Below are 20940 nucleotides of genomic sequence, written 5' to 3' on the forward strand. Positions count from 1 at the left end.
GGCCCTACGAAACGAATCACGTGACTCGAAGGGGCGGGAGGAGGACGACTGAGAAAACAGCGAATTTGCCTCCTCACTTTCTCTTCAGGAAGGCGGGCGGAGCCGAAAACCAAATAAACGTCTTCTGAGCGACTGGGGGCGGGACAGACCGGAGCCGACCGAGCCTCCAGCGCCGACTCTCGCCGAATTGGTTTTTCGGTTGTTGGTCACTGTGGCAGAGCCGTCTGCGGTCGGGCTGAGACGTGGGGAGCAATGGCGACCTTTGTGAGCGAGCTGGAGGCGGCCAAGAAGAACCTGAGCGAGGCCCTGGGGGACAACGTGAAACAGTAAGAGCTGTTCTGGCGCAGCCTCCAGGTCTCCGCGCCGGTGCTCCCCTGGCTTCGGGCTGCCGACCCGCCCTGGAGACGCCCCTCGCCGCCCCGAGGCCTGTGGTGCCTCGCGTCGCGGGCGGCGGGGCCTCCGGGTTTCTCGGGCCAGAGCCGGGCGTGCAACCCGTTTTCGCCCAGCCGCAGGGGCCGGGCCTCCCTGGCTCCCTCGGGGCTCGGGCGGGCGCCTTCGCCCGGGACTCTCTGCCCGGGGTGGGGCGGGAGAGGCGCATTCCACGCCCAAGGGCCTACTGAACGGTTGCGGGCCCCTGCGCTGAGTTCGGGACGCGTGAGGCCTGCCCCGGGCCGAGTGACCGGGAGCCCGACGCGCCCCGGCTGGAGCGGGCACGGCGCGGGGCGGCCCGCCCCTGGAGGGCTTCTTGGAGGCGGAAGCTTCTTGAGGTCGGGGGATGTGTAGACCCTGCGTTGTAGAGCACTGACAGCAATTTCGGAAGGCGGACAGACCCTCCGGTAACGTGCCGAGCACCACTGCGGTTACAGTGATGATCTCAGTAGCGGACGTTATTTGAACACCTTTTAAGCGCTCTAAATGTACTGTCTCATCTAAGCCTCACAGCAGAGATGTGAGGTAGGTACGGTTGTTGCTCCCGTTTGATGGATGTGAAGACTGAGATCCAGAGAGGTTATGCTAGGCCTCTCGTGCCTGAGTCCTGGCACTGAAACCTTACAAGGGGTTCCAAAGGAACCTGCACCCAGCCAGACCTGGGCCAGAGCGGGGGACCGAGTACGCAGGCAGGGCACACGCTGCATGGCGGGATGTACGAACCATGCTCAGCCGAGGCCGAAGCCAAATAATGTATTTCTGAAGTAGGAGGACGGGTTTGGAAGTTTTCAGAACACGAATCGTTATTACAATTTTATTTTTTAAAAATATAGGAAGCAAATCTTAAATGTTTAAAATTGTAATGCCTGCGTTGTTGCTGCTAGGTGGCTTCTGTGATATTCCACACATTTGCATTACACAGTAGATGGTCACTCAGAAATGTTGCTGAAGGAGCAAGGCATTTGGGGGACACTTTCTTCTTCTCTTTTTTCTTTATAGTCTTTGTTATAACTAGATTGAAGTTACTTGGCTGTCATACATCATTTTGGAATTTTTCCTTTCTGTGAAGTTTTGAGGTGGTGGAGTTGACATTCTGCTTTTTATCCTGGCAAGATATGCAGAATTCCCATGGAAGACTTTTTGAAACACTCATGGCCTAAACAGAATAACTAGAAACAAAATATAATTTTTTTAAAGATTTATTTGTTTATTTGAGAGAGAGAGAGAGAGAGAGCACGAGCTGGAGGGGGAGAGAGAATGCTAAGCGGACTCCGTGCCTGAACACTGATCCCGATCCTGTCCTGGGGCTCAGTGTCACCCTGAGATCATGACCTGAGCCGAAATCAAGAGTCTAACACTTAACCAACTATGCCACCCAGGCGCCCCAAACAAAATATAATTCTTAAAGATTATTTTAATATCGTGAACGTTAAACTTCTACAGACACTAGCATTAAAATCCCAATCTATTTTTTTGGCATCATTATTTAATTTTTCTGAACATTTATTGACTCCCAAAGATAAAGTATTCTACCTAAAATTACATTTTAATATTCATGTTTACTGTCAATTTCTTTGCTTAATTAATTGAAAATTAATTATTTTAATAGGTAAAATTAACAGTTTTCACAATTCATTAAATACTATACTTTGTTACTTTTGTAACACTGCTAAAATTTACATTTTTAAGCACAGTTGACTTTTTACTGTTATGTCTAGGATGCTTAAAGTATTTGAAAGTATTTCCATACTCTAATAAATTTGCAAGACCTGGCTGTGTGTGATTTACTGATTAGATGTGATGGTGACTTCTGTGATCCCACACATATCACACAGGGTTGCCAGAAATTTGAAGTTAGTATTTTCTATTTGGTCTTTAAAGGCCAATGCTGGTTATCAGATGTTGGTCAAATATAGGTGCTAAGGCTGAATTTGGTGCATCTGTAGCGTGAATCTCCACTAACAATGCAATCAAAATATGCTTCGGTGCCAGGAATAGTTAATGGCACAGTGTTGTTCTGTATTTTTCCATTCTCTCACTGTCTTTTCCCTCCTGCTCCTTAAAAAGTGTCTCTTGGTTGAACACTCTATAATGTTGCTATATAGTATTTTCTCATATTTCTTCCATGAGTAGTTTGCTTTGGTTTATATAACTTGGCTATTCAAACATGGTCCTTGGTGGTAGGTAGAACAGAGTGAGTGTATAAGGAATCCAGAGAAGAGTTGTTTTCTATTTATCTAGTGGTCCAAGTGCCTTTATGTCAGGTTGCATGCCCACATCAGCTTCTAGAAGGACATGCCTTTGCCAATTTACTCACTTTGTGTGATACCCAGGAGAGTGTCCTGTTTAGAGAGGTGTTGGATTTTTTGGTGACTTGATCATGTTATTTAGTTTTCTCTACGTATCTTCAGTGCTTCCTAGTCTGACCCACTTACATTTCTCTTCCATCATCCTCACCTTCATAGAGGTTGACTAATTTTTTCCCCAACTGTTGAGGAAAACAGTTATTTGTTCATAGCTATACAGCAAGGTAACACAGAGACTGGGATTGGGGAGCAGGTCTTCCAAATCTTGGAAGGGATGCTCGCTATTTGGGCTAGAAAGTTTGCCATTGGAGAAGATAGGTAGTATCATGTTGGTAGAGCTTCCTGATAGAGCCTTGTTTTACTTACAAGTTCACACTCAAAATACAAATACATTTGCATCTTTCTTGTAAAATAGTGACACGGGGCTTTTAAGTAACGAAATTTGTCTCCTGTTACTATCTTTTGTTGGATAGAATGGGCTTGGAAAAGACTTGTTTTTTCTGTGGAGCTTTAATTTCATTTCATAATTGTTCCTGTCTTTAAAAAAAAAAAGCATTTAAGTGTCCATTGTTGGGAAGTTATTGACTAACGAGTGTAGGAGTATCAGGTGAAAAGTCGTGCCAAACTCTAAAACTAAACATATTTTGCTGTTGAGTGAAATGGGTCTTGGGCAACTTTGACTCCCTTAAAGCTTATAGTTTTCTCCTGGAAAAAAAGAATGCATGTGAACCCAAAGCTTTGCATGAGGTTACATGCATACATGGCCGGTTAGATACAGAGACACATACTAAATGACTTGAAGCTAATCTGTGTTCAGGAGAAGCCCTGCCATGGGTGTAATAAGGCAGTGAGAGCATTAAACCATCTTTTTTTTTTCTTTTCTGTCAGGAACTCGAGCATCAGAAAGTAGCTAAGTGTGAATTGAAAGTGATTGTAAGACATGGACTGAGTAATTTTTTTTTTTTTTTTAAAGATTTTATTTATTTATTTATTTGAGAGAGAGAAACAGCATGAGAGGGGATAGGGTCAGAGGGAGAAGCAGGCTCCCCGCTGAGCCGGGAGCCCGATGTGGGACTCGATCCCAGGACCCCGGGATCATGACCTGAGCCGAAGGCAGTCGCTTAACCAACTGAGCCACCCAGGCGCCCTGGACTGAGTAATTTTTAATTCTGTTTCATGAGCAGGGAGCAGCTTCCTTAAACACAGAATCAAAGGCTGTGGATGTGAAAAGTCGTATTTTACTCCTATTTCTAATATTAAGGTATAAAGGGTCAAATCTTTTTTTTTTTTTTCCTGCTAGTTAACTGGTACCTTTTATGATTAGTGGTTGGTTTTCACTTTAAAAACCACTAAGTTTCTCATATCCACAGGTATTTTCTTTGTGGTGAGGTGTTTTAGGTACTCAATACTTCAGCCAGTTAGATTAAAACTTGAGTTCATTTGAAAGGAAGGAGGTTACCAGGATCAGTATTAATGACCACTTCCAAACCCATAAAACACATACACCTTTTAAAATATAATTTTTTCTTATTGGGGGATGATTGACATATAACATTATATTAGTTTCAGGTGTATAACAAATATTCTAAATATATTGCAAAATGATCATCACAGTAAGGAGTTAAAACCGTCATGATACAGACTATGAAGTTTTTTTCTTATGAACTTTTAAGATCTCTCAGCAACTTCCAAATATACAATAGAGTATTATTAACTATAGTTAATAATTAGAAAATTAGTGTATTTGAAATTAATATTTAAAAGTTAATACTTTTAATAATAATACTTTTAAAATATAAATCTTAAATGTAGGATTCTGGAGGGTAGGTCTTTTAGAAAGTTAACAGAGAGGAAGGAAAGGTACAGCTGTGGCTTTTGACTGATTCATGAGCCCAATTATGGGCCTACCTGTCAGTCCCTTTTGGGAAAAACTTTTCTTCCTTCTCCTTCTGTTGGTATTCTGATTCCTAGGCGTATTGGTTTTCAAGGCTCCCATAACAAAATACCACAGATGGGGTGGCTTAAACAACAGAAATTTGTTTTCTCATCGTTCTGGAGGCTGAAGTCTGACATCAAGGTGTCATCAGGGTTGTTTTTTTCTGAGACCTCTCCCTTTAGCAGGTAGATAGCCACTGTCGTGTGTGTGTGTGTGTGTGTGTGTGTGTCCTAATCTCTGGCCACTGTCTGGTGTGTGTGTGTGTGTATGTGTGTATGTGTGTGTGTCCGTCCTAATCTCTTCTTACAAGGATACCCATCACATGGGCCTAGGGCCCATCCTGAAGACGCCATTTTAATTTAATTACCTCTTTAAAGGCTTTGTCTCCAAATACAGTCACTTCCTGGGTGCTGGGGGGACTAGGGCTTCAACATATGAATTTGGGGGGAGGAGCACAACTCAGCTCATTATTCAGTAGGGAATGCAAAATTTCCTTCCCTGGGTTTCGGAGCAGGTAAGGTGAATTTGGGAAAGAAGCAGACCCCTTGGTTCTTAATACTGCCTCTGCCTTTGCAGATACTGGGCTAACTTAAAGTTGTGGTTCAAGCAGAAGATCAGCAAAGAAGAGTTTGACCTTGAAGCTCATAGACTTCTCACACAGGATAATGGTAAAATAATTATCTGGGGAGTTATTTTACTGTTCTGAAGTTTTCCCAGATTTGAATAAATGGCAAATAAGTAATTGCAATACATTTTGTAGTCTTCTCACTTAAAAAAATAAAATTGGGTTTTTAGTGGTGTGTAAGATTATTTTAATAATATGGATGTTTAAAGTGTAAAGAATGGCAGGATAGGGGATAATCCAAAGTTAAATAATGGTTTCCTTATGTTTTAAATATTTTGTATTTGATTTGTGATAATCTTCCCTTTTTCAGTCCATTCTCACAACGATTTCCTCCTGGCTATTCTTACGCGTTGTCAGATTTTGGTGTCTACACCAGGTAAGGGAGTGGAAATATTTCCAGGGATGTCAGTTAGCAAAGCCATGGAGCACTGGGCTTTAGCTTCCTTTAACAGACACATCTGTTGTTTGCAAATGAAATGGTCTTTGAACTGCTCAGAAGAAAACATTTATTATGTAGGTACAGATTGTTTTATAGAACCTTTGTGCAGGTGATTTCCCTGCGCTTATATTGACTTTTGGTCTTTACTGTCCACTCAGCTTGATTTTCAGTTACTTAAATGAAAGACGAGTGAGGAAGAGGGTGGGCGGTCAGGATGGAGAAGCTGAGGGCAGCCAGTGTTAGGAGAGAGTTTCCACAATAGAGAGAAGGTGACGTAGGATTCGGTGGAGGGGCAACCACATGGTGAAAACCTGACTTTCACTTGTATTCTCAAGTAAGGTAGTAGCACCTGGAAGGTTAGAGCTGCAGCTTTTGGGGGAGGTAGGTAGAAGCTAATTCTGCCACTTCACCCTGGATAGGTATAGAGAGAAACAGTGACTGCTTTGCCCCTAATTTTTTGGAGCTTAAGTGGTGCAAGTCACTTCTTTCAACCATCTTATTTTAATCAAGTAGTCAAAAATAAAGAATTAAATACATTAAAAATTTGCCTTACAATTAAACTTGTCCTGAGCTCTTGTTAAAAACTTGGTTTTATAGGTACCTCCTGCTGTAGATTAAGTTGAATATTTTTGTTTTTAAAGGACCCATGGTGATTGTGACGGTCATCTTTATGTAGAAGTGACTACTAGTACTTTCTGTTGTTTCTCTCTGCTAAGCTCTACTGTGTGATAAAGAATTCAGACACAATCTCCTCAAGTCCAAGTCCTGCACACTCCCAAGAAGTTGTCGTTGGTGTAGAGTGGTAAACAGTGAGCATTTGTTTATGGAGAGTGGGGTTAGTAGGGGCTGCTTCCCTTACCCCACACTGCCCCTTGCTGGACATTGTTACATGTGTCAGATTTCTGATGTTGTGTTTTCTTTAGATAGAGGTGGACTTCAGCTAGTGAGATCAGAAAGATGGCCCACTCCTTTGTGTAAAATGTAATTTGATCAGGAAAGCCAACATTGTGAGAACTAGACCTTGCTTTTTACGTAGGTATATTCTAAAGGGGCATATGTGCAAAAGGTGAGTGGTATGATTGGGAGTAAAAACCCTGGTTGATGGGAGTCAAGAGACTTAGGTTCAAGTTTAGGTTTTGCCGCTAGCTTAGGTGGTATAGTTAATTATTGGGTGTTCTTAGCTTTCACATTTATAAAATACAGTAACATTTGCCCTATAGATAGATATAAAAAAGCGGACGAAAGAACATGTGAAAAAGTGCCCTTGAAATTAAAAAGTGCCGAACAAATACGAAGTGGTGTTAGTAAATGTTAAGTGGCTGACTCTAACTAAATAAAGCCTTTGATATTCAGGAATGTTTGTTAGTGGTGATTTTAAAATAAATGATGAAGCATGTGGAATTTGAGAGGTTATTTCTCTGTCCGACACCCAGAATATATTTCCTCAAAATGAAATTAATAGTTGCTGGCGACAAAGAGATGATTTCTATTAAAAGTGAAATAGAGAAATAGTTCTTGGTATGTATAATACTTAGGGATGGGTTTTCTGTTGTTCTAAGCTAGGCAGCAAGGATGATTTTAATAATATTGACCGAGTGACCGCAGTGCCAACAGACACTGTGCGCTCTTTTTAAACTTCGCAACAACTCTTTCGTGTAAGGGTTAGCCTCTTTTTTTATGGACTAGGAAACAAACTTCAGAGAAGACAAAAAGAAATGAAAGCAAAACTTAACTGACACCTTATCCAGCCAGTAAGTGGAAGTGTTGGATTCCCACTGAAATCTGCCTGCCGCTGGAAAACTGTCCTTGTTGTCAGTCAGTCCTTCCTCACTGTGCTGGGCCTCCTCGCTTGGAATGTGAACACCTAACAGCCAGGCCATCCAGCACAAGTCGGTTTCTCTGGGAACCTTCTGTGATTGGCTGTCCTCATCAGTGAGACATTTGACGAGGTGGGGAGGAGGAACTTGACTTCCCAAGCACTTCTCCCCCCGCCCCTTCTAACTCCTGTCTAGTTTACATGCAGTGTTACATTAGTGTCCGGTGTACAATATAGTGATTCAACACTTCTGTACAGTACTCAGGTGCTCATCATGATAAGTGTCCAAACAGCCCTTTTTTTTAACTGACAAACTTGGAGTGTTTTTTTTAAAGCTTTAAAAACTCATTCTTCAAAAAACATCAAGATGGAAATAATGTCATTGCTTAGATGATGAGTGGTGTTTTTTTTTTTTTTTTCTGTCTTATAAAAGTTTTGGGGGTAATTTTTTCAAGTGTCCTGTAATGAGCTTGGATTACTTTGATTTTTTTTTTTTTTCTTTAAACTATATATACATACACTTAGGGTTAGAAAGAAATGATACAGAAGGTCTGATAATGAGAAGTTTCTTCCCACTCCTAGACTTGTTCTCAAAGACAACTACTTTGTTTCTTGTTCTTCTGGTAGGACTTTGATAGCTCCTCACTGGAGCTTAAATCTCTTTCTGGATTTACTGATTTTAGACATCTGTCTTAATGCTTTGTGTTTGTGAGATTTCCTCAACTCTTTCTGTCCAGTGCATTCTTTTTTAATTAATATTTTATTTATTTTATTTTTTATTTTATTTATTTTTATTTTATTTTATTTATTTATTTATTTGAAGGAGAGAGAGAGTACAAGCAGGGGGAGCAGCAGAAGGAGAGGGAAAGGGAGAAGCAGACTCCCTGCTGAGCAGGGAGCCTGATGTGGGACTCAGTCCCAGGACCCTGGGATCATGACCTGAGCTGAAGGCAGACGCTTAACCGACTGAGCCACCGAGCCCCGCCCCCCGCCAATGCATTCTTTAATTCAGCAATTTTTATAATACTTCTTTTTGTTTTATGGATATACATCTTTTCAAACTTCTCTGAAGATACCAGTTAGAAATTATTTGAGGTCCTTTTTGTTGCCTGAATTCTTTAATCTGGGACCTCTATTTTCTGTTTGTTTAGCTTGGTCTTTCTGATCATGTTACAGATTATCGTCAAATGTCTGCTGATCATGTTTAAGAATGAAGCATACAATGCCTGGGGATTTTGTTTTAAAGTGAGCTGACAGGAGGCCAGCTAAACTGGTGTCTCTCAAATGCCAGCACGCAGAGAGTTGTGCTCTAGGGTGCCAACATCCCTACCAACTACCTTAGTAAATCCCAGAAATTTTGTTCAGTTTAACTAGAGGAGAGTCTTCATTCTCTTGCTCCCTCTCCCCCTCCCCCCTGCTGCTATAAATACTGCACTATGTATGGACATGAGCAGGGCTAGCTTCGGGGCCTATGAACTGCCCATGAACTCAGAAGGACCCCATACTTGGCTTAGTGCTCTACTGTGGTTGTTTTAAAATTGTAAATATTTGAACAAAAGACCCTGCATTTTTATTTTGTACTGAGCCCACTGCTAGTGGTGAGGGAAGGGGTTTGTGTAGATGATTTTTAGTATAGCCCTTCCATTAATCTTGTTTTTAGCTTTACTGATCCCTCCCTGGTTTCCACTGTACTTACCTTCTCCAAATCCAGATTTTTTGTGGGTTTCTGCCACACAGGTTGACTGGTTTCTGCATTTCCCAACCTTACCTAGCCTAGGTTCTGCTGGGCTACGGCTTCCATGTGTCTGCTTGTAATTCAGCACCTTTTTAGCTCATTGTTGAAATTTGTTGAGATCTCATCTTGTTTCACTCATCTTCCTTTTTGTCACCATTGTGGATATGTGCTGTTTACTTTCCACTATTACCATTTTTAGTGGGGTCTTGGAAGAGAGAGGAGATAAATTCATGTGCTCTGTTTGCCATTTTGAACTAGAAAATTCTGTCCTTTTTTGATACTACTGCTACTCATAAGCAAACAAAGCACCCAATAAACATTAATTAAAATATGGAAAACAAATTTGTCTTTATAAAGGAATAATTTTGGTAACAGCTGAAAAAAATGTGATTTGAGAGGATTCATACTTTTGTTTAGAAAGTAGAAAGAGAAGATCTGAATTTAAGCATTTATTATGTATTTTCATTACTTGAGCATTCCATACTTTTTTAGCCCAAAATGAAACCAAACTTGGCAGTTGACAACTGTCATTATTTTCTCTTATGGTTATGATTTTTCTCTCTCACAGAGGGTGCTGGATCTTTGCCCTGGACGGGGGGTTCTGCAGCTAAACCTGGAAAACCAAAGGGGAAGAAAAAGCTTTCTTCTGTTCGTCAGAAATTTGATGTAGGTTGTTACTCAATAGATCTTGATAACAACTGATTTAAATGCTGGTGTGATGAAACTGGCTTTAGTTTTTAAATAAATCTTAAAATACTGGTAGTAGAGTTGAAAAAAAGGGCATGATTCAAGGAGGAAAAATGTTACTGTATTTGAAGTTGATGAGAGTTTCAAAGACTGTGAGTCCCAAGTGTCTGAATTTTTATAATTCTAGTTTGTTATTACATAAATATTAATATGTTTTCCTTAGTACCTAATGATTTTTTAGTGATTCAAAAAGTATGCCTGTATTCTTTCTTCTCTTAAATATTTTTCTGGAATGAATAATGTTTCTTACATTGAAGACTTCTGTTCCGTGGCTCCGGCATGCCTGGAGGCCTCCGGTAGGATCCTGGTGATGCCCAGCTAGGCCCTGAGCCTTTGGGCATCAGCAGAGAAGTCATGAAGGTGTTTGGCTATAAAATTTGTAAACATTTTAGCATAACTTGCTTTTTTGTTTGTATTTGGGGAAGGAAGTTTCTCAAAAGTATTCCTTTTATAGATTTGACTGGGTGTTGATAGGTTTATTGATTAACATCAACAAACATGTTTCTACCTTTGCTCTGTGCTTTCTATCAATCATATTCAATCTGGAGGGCATCAGTATCTCCAGAGAGGCATACCTTGGTTTAAAAAGGGATGTTTGCTATAAAATACAGTTTTATACTTGGAAAATGGAAAAACAGCCAGTGTTTCTTTTGTAATACAAACTTCAAACAGGGACAGGTCATGTTCGCTACCAACAGCACATCTCCCACTGATGAAGGAGAATACAGATGGGCTATCTGAATCTACCCGAGGAAGGCAGAAGCTTTATGGGTGGGAAAAGATTGAGAAACACTGGTTTATTTTATTTTTTTTAAGATTGATTTATTTATTTTAGAGAGAGAGAGTGAGCACACGCGCGCTCCTGCAAGCAGGGGGAGGGGCAGAGGGAGAGAGAATCTCAAGCGAATTCCCTGCTGAGCGCAGAGCCCTACTTGGGGCTCAATCTCATGACTCTGAGATCATGACCTGAACCGAAATCAGGAGTCAGACAGGCACTTAACCAACTGAGCCACCCGGGCGCCCTGAGAAAAACTATTTTAAATAATGAGAATGACTGTGTCTTAATGAGATTGTGTGTTGAGGATTTTAAGTAGAAGATGATATAAAGTAGTTACAGAGTCTGGTGTTCTCTTGGAATACCTGTTATTAGATCTGTCATGTTGGTTGGCTAGACTTTTTAGAGCATAATTGGAGTATTACTATATATTTCTACTTTCAGAACTTGCTTACTTACGAGTATACTTAAAATGCTCTGACTTGTTTGAAAATAGTTTTATATCTTCTCCTTTCCCCTAATTGTAATTTTTAGCACAGAGCCATATATTCTGTGATTACCAAGGTATTAATTGAATAGAATAAACTGTGCATACTACCATTATTCCCCTTAATTCATGTCTTCATTATTACTATGTAATGGGTGTGAATCTGTGATTATTTGTGCATGAGTTACTTTTTTTTTTAACCCCTGTGGTATGGCTTTGGTGGCCTTAATTTCTGGGATCTCAAGTCCAATAAATTGGTTACTTTTGTTTGTCTTACTACTTGCCACTGTGATGAATAATTTTGAAAAGTTTTCTTACCCATAGCATAGATTCCAGCCTCAAAATCCCCTCTCGGGAGCCCAGCAGTTTGTGGCAAAGGATCCCCAAGATGATGATGACTTGAAACTTTGTTCCCACACAATGATGCTTCCCACTCGGGGTCAGCTTGAAGGGAGGATGATAGTGACTGCTTACGAGCACGGGTTGGACAACGTCACCGAGGAGGCGGTCTCAGCGGTTGTCTATGCGGTGGAGGTTGGTTTGCTGGTGGCAGAAACAATCTTACAGGTTGGATGTAACGAGCTTGTGTGTGTTGTTGAAAGTTGGGACTGCAAGAAAAGAACCAAAATGTCGCCATCTCAGAATTGTTATCCTGAAATTATTTTCTTTTGAGGAGAGAAACACCTCATGGTCCAGGCGGTTGCCTTCAGTGAACAGACTAAGCTCTTCAGAGAGGTTAATTATGGCATAACACTTCTGCTTAACTTGGTGTTTAATTTAACAGGGGAACAGTTTTTAAGGGGGAAAAAAAAAAGATTGAGAATCCTAAAGATTAAAATCACTGATGTTTGCTGTGGCACGGCATTTAAGCATTTAAAGAGCATTAGATTTCGTGCCTAAACAGTGGGATTCTTGCCTCAGCACACTGTTTGATCCATTCACTTTATTCATTTAGTTATTTGACAGAATATATTGGGTTCTATAGTGTACAGGTATGCCAGGTGGTACTGGGTAATTCCCAATACTTGGGGCCTCCAATTCCTCACATATACCTCGAAGATCATAATAGCTATAGATCATGAAGTTGTAAACATTGGATGAATTCTGTGTGGAAATGACAGAGTATATCATTAAGTCCTCATCATATGAGATGATCTTACTGGTATAGTTTAAAACTCCCCTGTTACTACTAGTGGACTGGGACCAGCTCTGTCTCTTTATTTTCACAGACATTTTCCATTCCTCTCTTATGTACTTGGCTCTCATAAGAGGTATTAAATACCTAATTTTTTGCTTATTTCCTGTATATCTGCTGTATATGTGGCTTTTGAGAGAGCCAACGTTCTTTTCATGCAAGGATTTTAGTAGATTGGGCATTATAACCAATAAATCTTAGATCTTGAAACTTTTTTCCTATTTTAAACCAGATTTCAAGGTAGTTTGCCTCCTTTTAAAAATTCCATGTATTTATTTTTGTACTTCTCTTTAAAGCTATCTGAAAATTCTGTTTTGAGAGAGGAGCCAATTTAGAGATATAAATAACTTTTTAAATAAATTTCATGTAGAGCAAGCCCATATTAACTAGAACTAAAGAAAAATAGCACACCTCCCTCTTTCCTATACCCTCCTACTCTGGTGTGGCTCTGTGGCTCTTTGGTAAACCTTCAGTTGGTTCCATCATATGCTAGCCTGTCGCATATCTCCATCCACTAAATGCTAGTAAACATTTTTTGGTCAATGGAAGTTTTATGATTTGCTTTTAAACAGGAGTTCATGCTATTTTTCTTTTCTTTCTTGTTTTTACAGAATCACCTTAAAGATATATTGACATCAGTTGTGTCAAGAAGGAAAGCTTATCGGTTACGTGATGGTCATTTTAAATATGCCTTTGGTAGTAATGTAACCCCACAGCCATACCTGAAGAATAGTGTAGTAGCTTACAACAACTTAATAGAAAGGTATATGAAGTTTCTTGTGATTTCGCAACCATTCTTTCTAGTTGCTACACTATTATGTGTTAGACCCCTGTTAAATAATTGGTTATTATGTTTCTGTAAAGTCTAAAGTACCTTTGAGAGCAGTGCAGTTTTATTTTCTTAAGTTGCATCCTTGCATGATAACTAGTGAATTATTTGGTGCTGTTTATCCGAAGTGACATTGCAGAGGCTGCCACATGTGGTTTAATGTGAGTGCCCCCCATTTTCTGAGGTGGAATGGAATGGTTCTCTGAGGCGGTGCGTTTTGATGGCTCCTAAGGGGCAGCACCTGCCTGGTGGTAGAAGTGGGCCAGCCCTCAGTCAGAAGCATGGCCTGTGATTGTTGGGTCAACGTTGGGTATCTTGATGGCGGGAGGAGGGGTGGGAGGTGTTTCTCTACGTCCTTACGTGGCTTCTGTAGCTGTAGCTCAAGAGAGTGGCCTGTGCTGAGTGTCATCAGATTGCTCTTGGCAGACCCGGTCTCGGCCCCAGGCTCTGGGATTCCTCTGTCCACCTTCCATGGAGGGCTCCCAGGACTTGTAATGTCCTGAGTCATCACTTTATGAGATGACCTGGATTACCTTTCTTCTCATCCATGTGTTGTCTCTTTTCACCCCTCCACCTTCCTTTCTTCCTTCCCTGCAAATAATTTAGTCCAAATTTTAAGGCTTTGGGAAAGAAAAAGCAATGATGTAATTTTTCTTGTGGTAACTGAAGTGACTGAATTTCTTTGAGTGCCAGTTATCTGGTTGGTTAGGGAGATGACAGGGAGGTACAAGTTCAGAGAGAAAAGTGTAACTGGGAAGGCTGGTGGGAGTGATGAGGGTGCAGAACTAACAGGAAGGGAAGGTAGAAGATGTGGTAGGAAAGCGTGAAGGCTGGGAAAGCCGAGAAGAGAATTGGACATAGCAAAGGTGTTGACGGCACGTGGAGGGGTTGTACCAGGGCCTCCTTCGTGGCCAAAGACCTTTCCATGGCTCACAAGGCCCCGTTTGAAGAGCACCATCTTAAATTAGGTTCACTACTTATATTTAGGTTGCCAAATGTGAAGATTTCCATTCTCAGTCTCATTCAGGCCTATCTGTGTAGGGGTATTTGTTCTCTTTTGTCATTCTTTTTTAGAAAAAATAAAACCAAAAACGGGGGGGGGGGGGGCGCTCCTTTTAGTGGCTGAATGCTGGGAGCAATGTCTCTGACCCTGCCTGGCCTCCGGAGCTGCCCTCTCTCCCCCACTGGCCAGTCCCAGGAGGGCTTCTGCCTCGCTGGCAGCTGCTTGTTTCCCCAACAGGGCTGCCTTTGTCTGATGCCCATACCCACGCTCATACCCCGCCTGGGCTTTTATCTGAGGTATCTCCTCACTGTTGTTTTACCTCCTGGAAGTTCTTCAGAATTGTATAGGTCATCTCCTGCAGTGTTAGGACTTAAAAATTATGCCTGACTTCCCTGCTGATACTATATCTGGGTCCTGTTTTGGGAAATTGGCAAGATTTGGATTTTCTCCATCCTCCATTTTTGCCTGTTGCTTATTCTGTGCTCTATCTTCTTTCCTTGCATGTTATTTTTCAATCCTGTTGTCTCCAGTTACATTTTATCTTCCTCTCCCAAGTCAGTTTTTCAATTTCGTTTTCCTTTAATTCAGGTCTATTTTTTTTTCCCCCAGACTAGAAGCACTTTAAGGGCAGGAGACCATTTTGGCTCAGTATCCTGAGCTTAGTAAATATTTTTAACATTGTAGAGAGAGGAGTGTAAGTGTATGTAGTTGCTGTACATTTTGTTTCCGGCCTGACAGATGGGCTGCCTTTGAAAATTAAAATTACAGGCTACTCATGTATATACTAGCTAAAAAATAATTGGATTTGTAGTTGGGTTTCTCTTTCATTTTAAGATATTTTTAATAAGATGTATTAAAGCCCATTTCTATTCTAGTTGCTCAGTTGTCTCCTTCCTAGTTCCTGGCTTTGTTTTCAGTCCTCCAGCCTTTTCTGCTCCGTGTGCTGGTCTGAACCCAGCTTCTCACCCGCCCCCGGACGACGCGGAGCAGCAAGCCGCACTCCTGCTGGCCTGCTCGGGGGACACTCTCCCCGCATCGGTGCCTCCAGTCAACATGTACGACCTGTTCGAAGCTTTGCAGGTAACTCTCGGCCCCTTAAGGCTGACCTAGATTTATGGGTAGGTGCAGAGTTTCTTTGAGTTTACAAAGATATTCAGTAGCTTTTCCTCTTCCTGGTTTTGGTTTTCAGTTTTTAGTTTGTCATTAAAACGATTAATGCTACCCTCATTTTTCAAATCCAGGGCCCAGGCCTCCTTCCTAACTTACCTGTCCCAGCCCCCATGTCCCCCGTGAAAGAAAGAAAAGGAAAAACATCCTTTTGTTCCCTTACTCCTATTTCAGAAGCTTGTTCTTTCTTTGTTTTCTTGTTATCTAGTTGGAGCTTCATTAGGCTCTGGCTCATAGTTGATAGGTTTGTGCATCTTTTGTGTGAGTGTTTTGTTGATATAACCCTTACTTCTTAATTTTGTATGTTGGAAAAATAAATATACTGACATGTAATTGGACACATGCGAATATTCTAATCACAGGTACACAGGGAAGTCATTCCTACACATACTGTATATGCTCTCAACATTGAAAGGATCATCATGAAACTGTGGCATCCCAATCATGAAGAACTGCAGCAAGACAAAGTCCACCGCCAGCGCCTGGCGGCCAAGGAAGGCCTGTTGCTCTGCTAAATTAGGGTGATTTGAGGGTATGGGACCCTCAGCAAATTCATTGGTTATTGAGAATTGAATGTTTTTTGGGCCCGCATTTCAAGACTGAAGTGTATAGTGTAAATATAAATTTTCCTATGGAAATGTGACACTGAGTACATTTTGTGTTGCTACTGTGAAGCCATTAATAGAAATCTGACTTTGATAATGACCCATATCTCTGTATGTATATATGTGTTCCCAGTTACGGGAGTAAGCACTGATAAAATTCTGTGCCCGGAATAGAGATGTTTTTAGGCATCTGAGGCTTAGTATCCTGTGGTCTGCATGTGAGGTAGATGACCTCCTAGAACAAAGAAGCTGTTATAACTTAGTCTCCATGATCAGCAGGACATCTGTGTGTTCAGTGACAGCATATATTCTGTATCCAGCAAGCCTAAAATTTCTGCCTTTCTTCTAAATAACTGTGCTCTTGCATTTTGGCTAAAATAATCCACACAGTGTTAAAAATCATATACCTCCTTTAGTGACCAGTTTAATTCTTAACAGATAGAGGTATCTCCCCCAAAGTTCATTACAACTCCATAGAGAATAGGACCTGGAAATGCTGTGCTGTTAGACAAAATAAAGTCCTTTCTTTGCATTAAAAACCAAAATAAAAACCCTGGAATGTAATTAATTAACCTTACAAAGTTTTTTTCTCATAACTTAAGTTTCTTTTATAGTTAATATGCCCAAAGACTTTGATTGGCAAGTTCATATGTTGATTATTCCTATAGAACATGTTTTAAAAAGCCCATGTAGACATACTGGATTTATACTTAGAAATTCCCCAATTCCTATGCAATATCTGTTTCTCTCCTTTATCAGATGATAAAGTGAAAATAATTTACATTTGGCAGTGTTACTAATAACAAAGTTTGTTTTTTTAGAGGTGATGCTTTTTACTCAAAAGATAGTATTGGTGGTTATATTAGAATGTACAGATGGGTTGTGTAGGTCTAAGTGGTTTATGTATATATATGTATACATGGCTCAGTATTTGGGTCTGTGTATTTGATTTTGTACTTTAAATGTGACAAATAAACCTTTTGGGAGAAAACTTTCCTTTTGTGTATTTATTAAAGTAAACATATAAGGAATACTGCCTCCTACAGAAGTTTGAAAAGCCCTGCTCTATGAGATCTTAGCAGACTTTTCAGAGGAATGTGCTAGATGAGAAACATTAAAGAACGGGTTCCAACTTAGGTATGTCATTTCTTCCTTTTGTGATGTGTAGACTAAAGAGAAAAATTGAACACCTTAGTTTCAGTTCTTGGCACAAGTCTGAAAAGTCCTTCAGAGTTTTAGATCATTTTTCAGATTTAGAAGAATTTGGACTGATACCTAGCTGAATGTAGTGGTTTTGTTTTGGGCTATTTGTACATCTGGGGACTTAACGCTAAGTGTGTGTGTGAGATTTCATGGGTTCTTCCATGGAGAGCAGCCGGGAGCCTCAGCCATGTCCTGCTGCCTCTTGCAGTGATAGCTTCCGGGGAGGTCCAGACCCTTGCTGCTCTTTAGCACGTGGCCTACATCTGTACAGTCACCTACTCTGGTGGGACCGCAGGATACCAGAGGACTCCCTTTGCCTCATGTTTTGGGCCTTCATGGAAATCTGCTTTCCATGCCGGTTTTCCTCAAGAATCATTTTGTAAAGTGGAAAGATGGGGTTGAAGGTAGAGGGATAGTTAGGATTTTTCAAGAGAGCCCCTGAAAGATTTGAACACCTCTGTTCCACCAAAGGTTGGCTCCAACTCTGTTGCCAACTGTGAGATCCTGAGTGAAGTCGTGACTGTTTATTACCAAGCATTTAGAAAAATAACTCTCCTCATGAGGAAAAAGCTGTTAGAAACCAGGTAATTTCAGACTCAGAAGAAAGCGGATTTTTCCTGCAGGAGTGTCAGTAATTGTCTTTTAGCTCCAGGTGTTATCACTATGGAAACCAGGTTTGATAAGGCCCACCTTACTTTATACCAGGCACCCAGAGTGCTGGCTCAGCACACATTCTCATCGCTTTGACCGCCCCCTGCTGTGATCAACCAAGCAGCCCGTCCTCAGACACCACCACCCCCACCATCACCTGAAGCCATCAGGACTCCACGATTAACTTTTTTTTAAGATTTCATTTATTTATTTGACAGAGAGAGAAAGAGGGAACACAAGCATGGCGGAGCTGGAGAGGGAAAAGCAGGCTCCCCGCTGAGCAGGGAGCCCGATGCGGGGCTCGATCCCAGGACCCCAAGATCATGACCTGAGCCGGAGGCAGACGCTTAACCGACTGAGCCACCCAGGTGCCCTGCCACAATTAACTTCTAAAGGATTACTCTGACCATTAGATAAATGCCTGTGTTCTATCATATTTTTGGCTCTTGCTAAAAGGCCTCCAGGATGTAGAATAAGGGTAAGGAAGCTTGGTTTTAGGGGTCAGACTTAATGTGCTGTGGCCAACAAATGGGTTCAGCACTTGATTCTGATGGCTTAAAAAAAAAATGTCTGGATTATTCTTGGATAGTAGATTACTTACTTAATTGAATCTATGGGCACAGTAAATTGTCAGGACTAATTTGACTAAAAGCACACCATGAAAGGGCATGTAGGTTCTTCATGCTTTCATTTTTAAAGAAATTTATGAAAACAGGATACTAAGTTTTCTTCTCTGTTCATCAACTTGCTAGCATGCCTTCACTCATTTAAGAGACTAATATCCCTTTATGGATTTCCTTCATGTGATTTGGTAACGTACCATCCCTGAGAGCATCTGAAACATGACTGAGTGAGGAAAAAAGCTATTCATGGGGCACCTTGGTGGCTCAGTGGTTAAGTGTCTGCCTTTGGCTCAGGTCTTGATCTCAGTCCTGGGATTGAGCCCCGCTTCGGGCTCCCTGCTCAGCGGGGAGCCTGCTTTTCCCTCTCCAGCTCCGCCATGCTTGTGTTCCCTCTTTCTCTGTCAAATAAATAAAATTGTTAAAAGAAAGAAAAAAGCTATGCATGCCAGGCCTCCCTCCAGCCCCTCACCCCGGACTTTTAATTCAGTTTAAAACCACATATGTAATTTTTCTTTCCTTTGTCTTCAGACACCAACATTTATATTGCCATCCCATGAACACTTTTTTGATTCAAGGATATTACATACAGACAGACACACACACACCCCAACGTGAATGGAGAATAAAGCGTAAATCACAGTTTGAGGTGTGACCTTTCACAATGCTAGCAGGTAAATAATAAATAAAACCATCATAGCCTATTGTCTTTATTATCAAAGTTTATTGTTGGGTCAATTTCTATCTACTAGGGAGTACAACTATGTCTCAATATGTGCTATAGTAAGTCTAGGGTAATAGCCGTTCTGCAAAATAGTTGTACTGGGACTCTGTTAAGCATAGCTCATAATTAAGTCAGTGGAAGAATGAGCCCAGAAAAACCCTGACAGTACAGCCATTACTCTAGGAAAGTTCCAGTGCTATTGCAACCTGTAAGGCATCATCTATCAGCTGATGATGAGACTCAAGATGTTGCTGGAATGAAATAGGAGTTGAACCCATTTTCTACTCTTCTCTGTAAGAAAACTATGGCTCCAATGCAGGAACCCAAAATTAGGTCTTATAAAATCATTTAAGCTCCCAAAACAAGTAAAACAGGACATGAAGAGGAAGGGCCAGGAACCAGGACAGTGGAGGACAAATTAAATCCAAGTGGAGGGGATAGAAACTTCTGGAATGAAAGGTAGCTGGATTTGGATGCCATTTGAGATAACAAAGAATTAGTACAGGTGAAAGCAAATGGGGAAACAATTCAAATACCGAAAAGTTATTCAGATACCAGAAACTAAGTGCAATATCCCTGCCTGCTTGGAGGAAAACTGGTTTTAAGGTGAATCACTAATAGGAAAATGAGTACCTGAGTAGAAATAGGTGTTTCAAGAGGCCAAGAACAGTATAATATACAAATGAGCTGAGTCTACAGGGAGGAAAAGTGGTTACGGTAGCCTGTTACTCAGATCTGACATTGGAATGACATTTTTAGCAATGGCCTTGTCTATAAGGTCCTGGCATATTTTTTCGTAGTACAGATAGCTTGGAAGGAATGTTTTCATAACAACTTATGTGGGAATGCAAATTACTATAATGTAAAAATTCAAAGATCTTCCATTTATTCCTGCAGGGTAGAAGGAGATTAGAAGTCTTGCAACGGCTGTGGCTAAAAGCCCATGTCCTCTCATACCCTTGTGACAAAAATACTAAAGAAATCAACAGAACAAGTATCAGATGAGTCAATGAGCCTTGTACCATGTAGACAGCAGATAATTCATGGTGACTTGTGCAGGCAGCCTGAGAAAAAGCTCGTGTACTAAAATGCTGCCCTGTCATTAAGTATAATGACAAATAGGGCCCTTAAAGAAGGCCCTGAAAAATTCTAGCTGCCAACCAGATTGGGAAGATAAATAAAACAGCAGTTTATTTTAACCTGTATCTTACTGTAACCTAGTCTGTAGAAAAGCCATCTGCCGGCACCAGGCCAGTCTATCTGAATCTTGTTATCATTAGTATCTCATTTTTCCAAAAGAGGAAATACGTAAGTAGCAGGTACACATAAATGACTCATTTCCACACAGCCTTCTCTGCAGTCCTGTCCTGTGTGGGCACAGGTTCTACTCTTGGAAGCATTTTTAAAGGCAAAAGAAAACATTTACTTGAGGTTTGCTCCACAGAAAGGACACCAGTGGAGTTGGGCCCATCTGAGTCTCTTGTTGGTGTTGAACAAACGGTCTCTTCTCCAGGAAATACCTTTGTTCATTCATATTTACATGGATTAATCTCCAAAACAAAAAATGGGGCAGAAGCAGTTTCTTCCCTAATCATGTCTCTGCTGAAATCAAGGGTCCCAGACACCTTTTCTGACACTTTGTGGATGT

At 41.0% G+C, this 20940-nt stretch overlaps 1 protein-coding gene across 5 annotated transcripts; it reads left to right on the top strand.

Moving 5' to 3' along the window:
- The first annotated feature begins 38 nt into the window (after positions 1 to 38).
- TADA1 (transcriptional adaptor 1) lies at positions 39 to 17085 on the top strand. 5 transcript variants are annotated; one of them, XM_064594387.1, is made up of 8 exons: positions 39 to 326; positions 5248 to 5339; positions 5607 to 5672; positions 9855 to 9952; positions 11620 to 11862; positions 13102 to 13253; positions 15198 to 15402; positions 15852 to 17085. In XM_064594387.1, exons 1-8 carry the CDS (start codon positions 253 to 255, stop codon positions 16002 to 16004), a joined length of 1083 nt encoding a protein of 360 aa, XP_064450457.1. In that variant the 5' UTR covers positions 39 to 252; the 3' UTR covers positions 16005 to 17085. The 5 variants fall into 5 exon arrangements, with proteins under 5 accessions (XP_064450457.1, XP_064450459.1, XP_045733505.1 ...); XM_064594389.1 differs by having other exon boundaries at positions 15221 to 15402; XM_045877549.2 differs by having other exon boundaries at positions 15240 to 15402.
- Positions 17086 to 20940: the final 3855 nt, after the last annotated feature.

This window comes from Mirounga angustirostris, unplaced genomic scaffold (assembly GCF_029215605.1).
Source record: "Mirounga angustirostris isolate CCGP_5_RB_7025 unplaced genomic scaffold, mMirAng1.0.hap1 SCAF_6, whole genome shotgun sequence".
In the NCBI taxonomy this organism is placed as follows: domain Eukaryota; kingdom Metazoa; phylum Chordata; class Mammalia; order Carnivora; family Phocidae; genus Mirounga; species Mirounga angustirostris.